At 46.5% G+C, this 13,850-nt stretch overlaps 1 protein-coding gene across 2 annotated transcripts in view; it reads right to left on the bottom strand.

Annotated features, from left to right (window-relative positions):
- Window positions 1-207: 207 nt before the first annotated feature.
- Window positions 208-13,850, bottom strand: part of LOC121165848 (RING1 and YY1 binding protein) — a 66,136-nt gene continuing 52,493 nt past the window's right edge. Inside the window, exons 3-5 of one of the 2 annotated variants that reach the window (XM_040994828.1) lie at window positions 4,742-4,912; window positions 4,547-4,645; window positions 208-4,201 (exon numbers count right to left, since the gene is read on the bottom strand). In XM_040994828.1, the coding sequence (XP_040850762.1) occupies window positions 3,949-4,201; window positions 4,547-4,645; window positions 4,742-4,912 (523 nt within the window). In that variant the 3' untranslated portion in view covers window positions 208-3,948. The remainder of the gene's footprint in view (window positions 4,202-4,546; window positions 4,646-4,741; window positions 4,913-13,850) is intronic. The other variant, XM_040994829.1, reaches the window with a different exon arrangement.

The raw sequence follows: 13,850 nt of genomic DNA on the forward strand, positions 1-13,850 counted from the left end.
TTTTCTTCCACATTTTGGCAATTCTCTTGCTCACCTGTGTCTTCTGATGCATGCGTGAGGCACGTGGGCCAAAGCAACTTCACTTTCTCACAAAACACCTCAAATGCTAAACAATGGAAACACCCCACATTACAACGGCTGGGTACATGTAGCCACTATTTCTTGTCTAAGGGCTTACATCTACACATAAAAAATAAATTCCCAAGGTAAATTTTACTATTTTATTTGTGAAAAAACTACAAGCAGAATTCATAAATAGACATTTCTATTTAAAGCAGGAAAATGATAAAGTGGCTTCTAATAACATGGTCGTGCACATGCCAGTAACAGGAATATATTAACATCTTTTATTTGCTAGACAAAGAGCAGTGTCCGATAGAAATCTCCCCCAAACCTTTAAGACCTGTGAATTTCTGACCAGTTCACAAAACCACCAACTGACACTTTAGCATGAAGAAAAACCAAACCCACCAGATCGTCAGCTCTAAAGACGCCGCAGAGCAGAAACTTCCAGAAGCGCTAGACAAGCTGTCTTTCTGGGCAAAGGAAAAAAAAATATAGCTCGTATAATACATTGACAAAAATTCACAAGATAAGATTATGTTTTGACATACTTAACAAGCATTCTCTATTTGTCTCCAACAAACAAAGCTAAGGAAATAATGTAACCATCTTTACACAGTAAATTAAGGTTACAAGTCATACACAAGAACAGAACTGCTTGCGCGTTAAAAACTGTTCAGCTCCATTGTCATACTCTAAATGTTGGCTCTTAAACCATTTCCGGTTACATACAAGCAAAGGTTATATATTCAGCAATTAATAAACTTTCAATAATTTAAGATACGGTAGCTTAAAAAAGACTGAGAATGGTCTTGATAAGGCAGGTGAAACATCTTAGTGGAACTAAACTCACAGAAGCTTCCGCCAATGTTGTTTAAATAATCAGATAGGAACGGAAAGGTTCTGATGCACACGAGTCGTGGGTGTCATGGTGTCTTCGCTGTTTTTAAAGCTGCATGACTCAAGCAGAGCAAGTCAGGTAAGCTGCACGTGTGCACACGCACACGGAGACGTGAGACGGTGTGGCAGTAAAACAAACGGGAAACTGCAAGCGTTAACACTGTGCTTTTTGCTTTGTAACCTGCTTTCTGTGCCACTGAATACCAAGTATTTCTGGTCCTCTTTTAAGATATCTTCATCTTCTACACTAGTATTTTTTTTGTGTACTGCCTACTAATTGTAGGGCAAATTGCAAATGCAGAGAAGTTTACAGGAACTTCATTTTTTTTCCAGAATGCACGCCTGAGGGATGTCATCAATTTCAGAAATCCAAAACCCACAGTGCCCACCCCTCACTGCGCCAACAGAGCGCACAGTGGTGGCCGAGGGGCTGGCCCTGCCCACCCGATTGCTCCTGTGACACCGGGCACGGCCTGTGGCTCCTCCTCGTTCTTGAGCTATTACTCCCCCTCCCTTCACCCCACCCCATTCTTTAATTTATCATGGAGGCAAAACTGAAGAACCAAGACATTGGCAATGAATTAATTAGCAGCCTATGAGTAGCTGGTTAATCAGCTTTTTCCACTAATCTAAGGGGTCCAATCACTTTACATGAAACTAATTTTGAGTAAGTACACAGTATTTCTGAACAAAGTGCATACCAACACTTAATTGGTTCAAAAAGCAGTGCAACCCACATGAGTTTGGTGGTGGCATTTAAGTTTTTTTCTTTTAAAAAGTTAATTAAAAAACTTAGCAATTCCTTATACCTCTGGAAAATAAATATGGCTGACTAATTTACCCTCCCTGAGACCCTTAATAAAAGGACTATTAAAATTTTAGAAGGAATGTCTTTGCAATATCCCACTAATATCAAAACACGGATTTAAAATTCATAGTCAAATCACTATGTTTCATATATTCTGATGCTTATGGGAAGCATCTAATTTCCTTTGGTTCATTAATAAATACTTTAAAAAACGTATTTAAAAAGATAAGCATAGCTTGCGTCCCAGACACAAGCATGACTTTAAAAAGGGGGGGAACATTGTCCGTGCATTTCAGAGCGGGGTCACAGCAACCAATGGCACTGCTTCGTAACCCAGACCGTCCAGAACAGGATTAAGTATGGAATCAGCGACTACACAATAGTTTTAATGTAAATGTGAAAGGAACCTTTCCTGTTGGCTACTCAATCCAAGCTGTTAATTGTTTTTAATTTGTTGCCTCCACAGTCAAGAAATTACTTCTGGTTAAGCAAACCAGGTTTCCCCACCCCTCCACAAAACACGGGGAGCATTACCCGCCCTCCTGTGAGCCCTTCAAGTATGATCAAATAAAGGAAGGGGACAGCTAGTTCTGCTGTTTGCAATCACCCAAGTTCTACACACTTCACTGGCATGAATGCAAGCCAAAGAATCCAAATCGAAACCCAAACAGAAGCCAAGTACAAGAATTTTTGTTTTTGAATGAGTGGAAGTGGAATCATCCTACAGGTGTCTTGAAATTTTTTGCAAGACAGTAAAGGGGGCGGCAAAAAAAAAAAAAAAAAAAAAAGTGAAAAACTTCAAAAAGTGTATCCAAGTGATCTTTACATTGAGGGGAAAAGCTGAAGCACGGGCGGAAGGCGAGCTCTCCCTGCCCCTCCCGCGGCCGCAGCTCAAGCCATTTGCTACTTGAGTTCTTCGTACAGCAGGGAATCGAGAAAAGTCTCTGCACTCCGAGAAGCTCCACGTCGCAGGGGATGTGTGGTGGACAACCTTTGCTCCGTAAAACAGACCACGGTAGGCTTTGAGAAGGAAAAGGCCGAGGATTCTCACAACACAACTGGGGAGGGAGGGTCTGCTGAGTGAGGGGGCAGGAGGCGAACACGCCGCAGTCAGGGAACTGCCACTGCAAGGCCGCGTGGAGAAGTGGGACAAGGGGCTGCTTCCTATGGGCCAAAAACACAGTTTCAACTGGTTCAATTCTAAAACTAAGAGACAAGTTCTAGATTTACCTTCAGACAGGAGTAGAGATCTGGAACACGGATGGAATTCGAGGGACAAAATACCATATATTTTTTATGAGTGCTAATGTAAGAACAACAATGTTAACATGTAACCGTAATGTACACGAATACTTGGCATTCTGGAGCTGGTTTAGTTACTTCTGAGTGACCAAAGCCCTCCCAACTAAACCACTTGTGATTTGTCAGTTATTCCATCGCAAATGCAGGCTATCTGGAGCAGTCTTGAAATTTGAGATCACATTGTTTGAAAAAATATATATTTTTATATCGTCCAGTACACTCTTTTAGACAGATGCGAGTCCAGTTCCCACGTGGGTTGGAACGTACTTCATGTCCAACTGACTTTCACTGGATCTCAGCACTTTCATAGAAGAGCCTGTCCCAGATGTGTGGCTGTTCAATGCTGTGTTCACTTCACAGTGTATCAAGCACCAGCGCTGCCGTGGATCGGTTTCAAATAACCCTTTAGATATAATTTTATATTTATATATATATAGTTATATCAAAACTGATAGTACATAGTATAACTTGAAGAACTAAACTTAAAAGGATATGCTGAAAGGATGGAGTTTGTGAACACAATAAATAAAAGTTCCCTCCCCCTCCCAGCCCTCCCCCCCGCAACAAAACAAAAACCGGTTGTAATGTACATGGAAAATTGTGCACAGCAGATTTTTTTCTTTTTTATAAAAAGTAGATTCAGGAGCACATCCAATTATAAATGATTGTTAGGAAAATCATATAAAACAATGGAATACATAAAAGTGTCAAGAGTAATCGCCAGGGTGTGAAATCCCGCGGTGGCCAGATGCCCATGGCAGCATCACTAAGAGGTCGGTGTCCACAGAAGATGCTCCAGGTGCACGCAGCATGGGCAGGTGGAGCACTGGAATTTCATACCCTGATTCATAGTTTTCACAACTCCATGTGCAACTTCAGAAAGATTCATCGTTCACTGCCGACATGTCGCCCTTTGGCGTGGAGGAGCGGGAGGAGCCCTTGTCTGTGCTCTCGGAGCCCGAGCTGCTCTGGTTCTGCTGCTCGGACCCTGCACTGGAGGTCACTGTGGAGGAGGACGTGGAGGAGGAGCGAGTCTTTTCCTTAAAGTCTGTGATAATGACGGTGACATTGCCCACAGTCACTGCCAACTGCTGTGCCGTGCTCCTGTCCACATTTTTCAGCCGGGGCCTGGAAAAAAAAAGAAGAGCCAATTAAGACAGTGGAGTAGGAAGAACGCGTACAGTTGTTGACACCGTGGCTGCCAAGCAGTGTGGGCTTGAGGCTCCGGCCGGAGGGCAGTGACCGCAGCAGCAGTCCCGTGGACCGTGGTGGCATTGCTGCCAGCTGGCCCTTCTCTGATCCGCGCCACAACACCACAAAGGCAGCTTAAAATAATAACCAGGTCAGCAGCCACCTGGCCCTCCCCCTCCACACTGCTTGGTGTAGTGAGCCGCAAGCACAAAACCACCACGCCAGTCGCGACTGATGGAAGCAACATCCTAAGGGCAAGGTCCCCTCTCGGTTTCAAAGTACCTTGAGGTGTGATTCGTTTCACTCGTCTTTGTCGTGGCATTTGCAGACTGTATGCTGTTGGCTTCACTAGGAGGGTCTTTCAGAATGTCGGACTTTGGTCTGGAAGAGAGGAGAGGATACAAAAGAGCATTTAGCAGGTCCTTTGGGTCCACCTGCCCAGCCACACACTGCACACTTCGCCACCCAGGAACTCACTTGGTTTTCTTGTTGGTGTTCTTCTTGGTGACACTAATCTCCTTGTCCTTCTCAGCTTTCTCTTTGTCCGGCTTTTCTACCTTCTCCTTCTTCTCCTTCTTAGGGGGTGGTGGGGTGGCATACTGTTGAGCCACTTGCTGTGCCACCAGCTGAGAATTGATGCGAGGTTTCCTAAAATAGCCAAAAACAGATACATCATTGTTTGCTTTATAAATATTTTTTGGTCACTTTTGGATTGCTCTCCCGACTTTGGATACTGCTGACACACATGTGCTAACATACACACGGCCCCCAGTCGGCACAGCGTGGGTCCCAAGGCTGCCGAGGACACGGCTCCTTCTGAGCTGTCAAGATGACACTGACAGACAGCTTTCAAGTATTCTGTTGTGGAGGGTTAATCTCATTTTATTAAATGAACACTGATAATCCCCTGGAAAGAGAATGAAATTAGAAGTGTGACACTCACTCCTCAATTTAATTATTCCGACTAGGTCTGCTCTCCTGCAGCTCTGTGACTGGCATGGGCACCACATCCAGAAGAGTGAAAGGTACCAGGGGCTCAGAGCAGCTCCCAAGGGAGTGAGGGCTGACAGTCACCAGGAAGAGCTCCCACGACAAACGACGCATTCATTGTGGCATCAACCACCAGATCGTGCCAAGCTCCCAGTGACACTGGCTCCGAGCACTGCTGTTTACAGATTCTAAGTGGTGCCCAACTCTGCTCATGATGCCTGACCATTCACATACCCCAGGGAGAAACAGACAAAGGAACGCCTGTGCGTCACCTCTCTACACTTGCTGCAGCCCGCTCCCCACCCTCGCCAGCAGGTGCCTCCAGGCCGAGACATGTATGAGCGCTGTTGTCGTGCCCCCAGATCTCACTGAGATGGCTCGGGAGAGACAGAACAGACACAGGACAAAGGGCGACCAACGTCTTGGTCAAGGTGGATAGGAGGGTCTGACAGTTCATTGTGCTACTAAGTGCAGTACACAATTTAAAACCATGGAGGGGGCTACTGCAAACATCAGCTTTCAAAATCCAAACCAGTCCTTAGGCAAAACAGCTGCCTGCCAGAACCCCAGGATGGAGACGACCAGGGGGAAGACAACGCACACAGCAGATCTGGCTCAGGCACGGTGGCGAGTGTGTGGAAGATCCGCACACATCAACCCAGGAAAAACAAAGTAAGGCTGCCCTTTGACACAACCATGTCACGCTAAGTACATGACATGATTCCCGAGACGAAGCAAGATTACCAGGGCACAATACTTATGTTACAGCAGCATCAAGGCTGGCCTGGGTGCTAAGGACGCAGGATGGGGCAGCAGGGTTCGCAGGGGCAATCTCAGCAGGCTTTTTAGAAGAGCCTCCTGCGGCAGAGGCCCCGGCTAGGAAACCAGCCACCTCAGAGCCCGCAGCCGCCTCCCCAATGTGCGGGAAGTGGGGAATCCTCCATGTGGGCCCCCTGCCCCTCACAGGTCAGATACTTGCAATGTGAAAGCTAAGTTTTTCTCTTCAGTTTCTTACAACAACAGACAGGAAGTCATTTTAAAGCTTGTGAGCGCTCAGGGCAGACGCAGCACCTCAGTCAAGGGGCTAATAAGGCCACGTGACCTTGGGTTAAGCTGCCATCCATTTACCAATACCCAGCTCCAAATCAAATAAAACTAGAGTTAATAACACAAATAAACCACTACACCTTTATGACAAGCCACACCTTGAAGGGGCATTTCAACTAGACCAGTAAGTGTGACCCCAAGCAGCCTGTTTCAGGAACGAAGAGGGTATAAATGGGAACCCAAGCAGAGGGTGAACCACAGGCAAGCTGCATCACCTGTGGTCCCGGAGAACTCACAGCCTCAAGAACAAGCCACGTGTGTAGAGCCTGCACAATGTACCTCACTTCAGCATACCTATGAAACTAGGATGCCCTGTAACTGCTAACCAGCCACAGCTTCCCTCATGGCAAAGAGCTCATTCTTACCATCTCCGTCTCCAAGACAGTCAGCACAAAGCCAGGTACTCCAAGTACCTGTTGGGAGGCCAGGAGCTGTGTGTGTGCAGCAAGCTGAGCTGTGACTTACAGGGCCTGAATCTCACATGATGTTCAAGTCCTGGCTGCTCCACATTCAGCCCAGCTGACAAAAAAGTGGTCAGGAAAGTGGAAGATGACGAGAGCTTGAGGCGCCCTGGAGCTGTCCAGGCCAGCAGACTGAGAATCGACAGAAAATAGTAGGGAAGTGTAAAGCGTCCTCCCATAAGGACTGTATTCTGCCATCGCCGAAGGGGCAAGAAGCTCTGAGGAAGACTTGAAAGCCAAGTGGTCTCTTGGATCACGCTGTACACTGAAGGAGGGAGGACTGGGTGCAAGCAAGGAGAGGCAGCAAAGCGCAGGGAACATCACCCAGAACAAACCCGAGGGAACAAACACTACCGAGCCAAGAGAGGTGTGCCAGAAACACGACTGTCTTCCCGGGGAACAGGTCACTCTAGGGGTCAGGGCTGAGGCTGGTCAAGCTACCGCCTTCAGTTCCAGCTCCCTAATACACCTGGGGAATCAGTGGAAGTTGGCCCACGTATTTGGGGTCTGAGCTGAAGCTCCTGGCTCTGGTCCGGCTCAGCCAGGGCCACTGTAGCCATGTGAGAAGGGACCCAGTGATAGATCTCCACCTCTCTCTGTAACTCTGCCTTTCAAACAAGTACATGTAATAAACAGTGGGTCAGTGGTCGGAGGATATGCAGCTGACTCCTCCAGAGCTAGGGTAGGGGTTGATGGGCTGAATCTGGAGATGCAAAATCAAAGGGATTAAAACCTGGAGATTAGATGTGTGCCTGGTTCAGTACATAGTACGCACCAAGACTGGAGTAGAAAGGAGACCTTGGGATGAGCTGAAAGGAAAGCAAGTTACTACTACCTCGCAAATTACCCTCAAGGGCACGAATGTGCCACACTATCCAGAATGGACGATTCCCTTAAAGACATGTTCACAAACAGAAAACAACAAAGAGGGGAGAGGGGAGAGGGGAGAGAGCGAGAGGTTTGCCAAGGCTGCCGTCTGCAGCCAGCACAGTGCAGAGGCGAGATGAGTGCCTCAGTGCTTCTGCTACCGGCCACTCCGCTCCGAATCCTTCCCCGCCCGCAGCACAGCAGTTATCTGTGGGACAGAGCCTGCGCAAACAAGGTCAACGCCAACTCCCAGCTGCAGTCTAGGAGCGTAAGTGCAACATTTCTCACTTGTCCCCAAGAAGGGTTAGACAAGAATGGAGAAACTAGTGCCCGTCCCCTGGCCCCATTAACACAACCACACGCAATTTCACAAAGGAAAAGGGCCTAGGGCTATTTGGGATTTGATTACTACCAAGGAAAATGGAGCACTTGCTGAAATCACCTGCATTGTCTGAAAAGTACTACCGTGTTTTAAACACCGTGTTTTCCAGTGACAGCCTAACGCTGAGGTCATGGCTCGTCTCTTCCTCGACAAAACCCCTCCAGAAACGCGAGCACCTACTAGTCGGTTTAACATCTTTCCACACTTGTTCCTCAGCAAGTGCAACAGTACTTCTAGATCTGGGGAAGGGACGAGGTGAGGAAATGCACCTCTTGGAGGGGAAGGAAAAGACCAGGAGGGCCACAAGAGCACAGCGCCCCACGAAGGCGTCACCCTGTCCTGACGGCTCCGGCGCCTCCTGTCGCCCACCTCTTCCCGTCCTCTCAGCAGTGCGCTCCCGACTGCCCGTGGAAGAACCGAAGTGTCCAGTGTCCATGGGGGGCTGGGCCCGGTGCTCCAGGTCAGCTCTCAGGGATTCTCCAGGAGGGACTGCCATCTCCATTTCACACAACAGGCACTGAGGAGCACGAGGATTGGGAAACCTGTCCAGGGGTCACAGCTAAGTGGCTGGGCTGGGAATTGAACCTGGCTCCACTTGGACTCCTCTTGCGAAGGTTCTGCTTCACACAGCCCAGGCTTGTTGCCACCTGTGTGTAAGACTGGGGGTGGGAGACAATGGGACGTGACTCGGGCACAGGATGCCAGGGCTAAAAAAAACCTCAGGTCAACTCACAGGCTGAATCCCACCGCCTGCATCTAAGACCCCTATACTTCCTTCTGGCAAGAACAGGGCTGGGGGAACTGGAAAACTCCTTCCCCCCCCCTTTTTTCACTGCCTTTGGACAGTCTGTAAGCAATGAACTCTTAATATTCAGCACTGCTACTCGATGAGAAACAGATTTTCCACAAATTTTCATTGCTTAATGATATCATCTAAATATCATGTAACAAACTGTAAAGCGTTCCTGGACAGAAGTTTCAATAAGTTGTAGAGACTTAACCTGTCAATATGGAGCTGAACAGCTCAGTGTCCAAGATCATCCCAAGTGTCCCACCTAATAAACCTTTAAAAAAGCTATAAATAGCCTTAACTATACACTAGACACACAAGGTCAACCATGCCCATTAGAGCTTCTGATGCCTACAAAGGACCACTGGTTTTCCTTACTAATGACACCACATTTGTTGCTTATATCTTCTTGGAAGCATTTTATAGGTTACTGCTGCCATTTCAATAGTGTCTAGGTGAAAGTGTGTAACGATTACAGATATCAAGAAACCATGTCTAGGGGGTCTGGGAAGGGGTTGGGGGAATCCCAGTGCCTACAAAATTGTGTCACATAATGCAATGTAATCGATAAAAATAAAATAAACCATGTCTAATTAAACTGTTGGCTTTATTTCATATGAACCCATGCCATTAAATAAAGGAAACAAATCTTAATCTTGGGCCATCTTAAATTTTTGAAAAAGGAAAGCGTATACGAAGATAAACACACAAAGCAAGATCTCTTTGCTCCAACAAGCATGTTCATATGGTTTTTAAGAGTGATTTCTTCCACACACATCTTTTCTTTTTCCTGACAGCCACTTGCTCTGCTAGAGTCTCTGTGTGCTGCCTTTCCATCCCCCAGACAGGGCCTGTCCCGGTAATCTGTTGCCTGTTAAGAATGACAAACATTTTTGAGAATTTAGCAACTCTAATGACCGGAGCACTGTGCCACTAATTCCCCCAAGTTGTGTTAATCCTAGGCGGGAGCACTCCAAAGTGCTCTGTGCACAGTCATCAGTAAGCAATACTCGCTGAGCAAGTGGTAGTGAATCCAAGCTCGGGGCTGGGTTAGCTGAAGGAGTGAAACCGCTTCATAACCCGTATGTCTCCTTGCTTTACAACAGTCTCCTGTTAAACCACACTATGGCTAAAAGAAAAATCTGCTTTAACTAGTTTAGGCCCTGGCACAATAGTGTAGTGGTTAAAGTCTGCCTTGAACACGCTGGGATCTCATATGGCTGCCAGTTCTAATCCTGGCGGCCCCTCTTCCCATCCAGCTCCCTGCTTGTGGCCTGGGAAAGCGGTTAAGGACAGCCCAAAGCCTTGGGACCCTGCACCCGTGTGGGAGACTCAGAAAAAGCTCCTGGCTTCAGATTGGCTCAGCTCCAGCTGTTGTAGCTTCTTGGGGAGTGAACCATCGGATGGAAGATCTTTCTGTCTCTCCTCCTCTCTGTGTATCTTACTTTCCAATAAAAATAAATCTTTAAAATATTCTAAATTTAAGCACCCAAATTGCAAAGTTTTAGATGTATAACTCATTTTTAAAATGGATAATGCCCGTATCTCTAAGGCAAATTAAGCATCACGCTTTCCTATTTTACTTATATTTATTTTTAAAAATATTTATTTATTTTTACTGGAAAGGCAGATTTACAGAAAGAAGGAGAAACAGACAAAGATCTTCCAACCACACTGGTTCACTCCCCAAGTGGCTGCAAAAGCTGGAGCTGAGCCAATCCGAAGCCAGGAGCTTCTTCTGGGTTTCCCATGCAGGCACAGGATCCCAAGGCTTCCGGCCATCCTCCACTGCCCTCCCAGGCTACAATCAGGCATGGGGAGTGGAGCAGCCAGGATACAAACTGGCACCCATGCAAGGTCTTGGTGCATGCGGAGATTTTAGCCACTAGGCCATCATCCCACACTTCTCTACCAGAACGTCATTGTCCAACTGGCCACTAATGACCCCTGGCTTTGATGACTAGTGTAGCCTGTTTTCTGTTCACTGAGCCCACCTAGTTACTGACTGCAGTAAGGAAACCATACAAGATCTTATCACTTCCTTGAAATCAATCACTACAGTATGGACAATTAAAAACCTGAACTGTCACAAATTCACCAGGATCATACATTTCAGGGTATTAAGAATGTCCTTGTTTCCCAAACAGTATTTCTTTTTATATAGTTCTTTTCCCTTAGAAACACTTGTCTTCAGCTTCTCAAATCCTCTGGCTCACCTTTTAATTAGAGCCACCGAGGGACCTTGGCCTCAATTCCAGGGGACTTTGCCATCAGTATACTTCCAGGACTCGGGAGAATGCCCCTACCCGCAGAGAAAACGAAACTCTTCCTTCCTATCTGATTCCCACTATTAAACTAAACCACCCAGACTCCTCTCCCCACACATCCTTCCTTCTGCCACCCTCACAGGTAATGGGAAACAATGCTGTGTGAAGGAAAGAATGTGGACTTTGGAGTCTACGAGCGGCCTTTGGACTTCCTCCAGGCTTAGGCAAATTATTTGAAATGGAATGGAGCCACGCCTAATTTAACAGGGCTGAAATCAAGATGCAATGAGGTAAAGTTCACTCAGCTCCTGTCATAGCACACACACATATTCTATTCAATGAAATAATTCTCCATAAAAATAACAATTCAGATCTGGTGCAAAGGCCTAAATCCTCTAAACGCCTTGCATGCACTGTGATCCCATATGGGCACTGGTTCAGGTCCTGGTCCAGCCACTCCACTTCCCATCAAGCTCCCTGCTTGTGACCTGGGATAAAGCAGTCGAGGAAGGCTCAAAGCCTTAGGACCCTGCACCTGCTCGAGAGAACAGGAAGAGGCTCCTGGCTGCAGATCATCTCAGCTCTAGTCGTTGCGGCTACTTGGGGGGTGTACCAGTGGACAGACGATCTGTCCTTCTGTAGATCTACCTTTCCAATAAAATTTTTTAAAAATTAACATATTAAAAACACAATTTTCCCAGTTACAGCTTAGATGCAAGGAGGCAGAGGGAAAGAAGTTCAATGCAAGAGGTGGCCCAGCCTCCCTGGTTGGCGCTATAGATCCTCCACACAGGCTGAGAATCCTACAGGTTACCATGCTGTCCCACAGCAACAGCAGCACTAAGGAGCCTCATCCACACGGCTGCCAATCTGCCTGCACAGCTTGTCCAAAGGGGAGGCCACCGTAACGCAACTGTACCACACACGTGGCATGACTCAAACTCTCAACAGACTTGGCTTGGTTAGGAATAGTGGGCTCCCACAGAACTAATAAGCATAGTTAACCAGCAGACTGTTTTGCAACGGCTGGTGTTGCGCCGATCTGAAACCAGAAGCCAGGAACTTCCTCTAGGTCTCCCATGCGGGTGCAGGGTCCCAAGGCTTTGGGCCGTCCTCGACTGCTTTCCTAGACCATAAGCAGGGAGCTGGATGGGAAGTGGAGCTGCCGGCATTAGAACCGGCGCCCATATGGGATACTGGTGTGTTCAAGGCGAGAACTTTAGCTGCTAGGCCACTCCGCCGGGCCTAAGCATATGTTTATTCTTGAGGCACACACAAGCTCACCATTTATTTAGCCCATAAATGACACGTTTAGCCTGTTTTTAAATGATCAGAAATCAGCCTCAAATTTTACTGATATTCTACAAACTAAATTGGCAGTTTGTTGGCATTATGCCCCTTTCCCTCCCCTAAAGACGTATCAAGCTATCTTACAAACCATGTTCATGAAGCTACAATCTCCGTGCTCACCACATTTTCAGACACAAATGAACAAGAACAAGCATGATACTACAGCATAGCCATAATCCTATCCAACTTCCTGCTGATGTGCCTGGCAAAGCAAGCAGCAGCAGATGACCCACGTCCGTGGGGGCTCTGCCACTCGCGGCTCTGACTGTGGGCTGCCCTGCCAGGGATATCACAAGTCATTTGGTGAATAAACCAGTGGATGAAAGTTCTTTGACTTTCAAATAAACCACTCTTGTTTTAAAAAAAAACACATTTAACCACTTTGTCATTACACCTTCTATCACAAAAGAAATACTTAAAAAAAAAAAAAAACACATTTCAAAGAATTGAAGGAACTTCAAACATCAAGGCCCAACAAATATTTCTAATACTAAATTAAGGGTTGAGTAGAGTAAGGCCATCTATAAGGTACAGAAAAGAGATACAGGTACCAGAAAACAATAGTTCTATTTTGTGGCCAAATAACATTGCGATGGATATCCTAAATCAAAAGTAATTAAAACTTTCTTAACACTTGTTATTTCTAGAAGGATCTCAGTCTCACACCTCTCTGGGCCTCGTGGTTGGGGTGGGGCAAGTGCTGTGCTATGTGTTGGAGGGTCTCGGCAGCACGTCAAGTGCTGCACCCTGCCAGGGTTCCTGGGGACAAAATCACACCCGAATGACGATCACTGGTCTACTACCTCTCCCTACACTGTAAAACACACGCAGGGGAACAGGAGTGTCTGCAACTCTCTCAATATCAAAGAGTTGTCAAAAGCTATCTGGCCCAAACATCGGCAGCATGTTCTGTGTTCTTCCTGTTGGTCGCTCCAGCCAGTCAGTTACAAAGGGACCCGAGGAATGTAAGGATACGCTCTTGTTCCTCACACCAGACCCTCTAAGACTATTTGATGGTCCCTAAACAGTTACAACCCTGACAACTAAAATCATCCCAGCTTGAGTAATTTCAGAGTATTTGTGGCCTATATTTCCATCAAGGAAGCCTTGAGTACGGAAGAGAAGATTTTTGTCTTCATTACTTCAAATGATTGAAAAATTAGGAATCAGAGTGAAGACTCTTAAGTTATCAATATCTACCAGTTAGAGACCCTGTCAAGTTTAAGCATTCCTTCAACACAAAAATGGTTCTGCTTTGCCAATGGTGTTGGAGAACAGTGTGCAAACATAGCTGGGAACTCATAAGCCAATGCTTAAACAGAAATTTTTGAGTTAAATGGGAGAACCTCTGCTCACAGCTTACAGAATGAAC

This window comes from Ochotona curzoniae, unplaced genomic scaffold, assembly GCF_017591425.1.
Source record: "Ochotona curzoniae isolate NIBS_2020 unplaced genomic scaffold, NIBS_Ocur_1.0 contig_908, whole genome shotgun sequence".
In the NCBI taxonomy this organism is placed as follows: Eukaryota; Metazoa; Chordata; class Mammalia; order Lagomorpha; family Ochotonidae; genus Ochotona; species Ochotona curzoniae.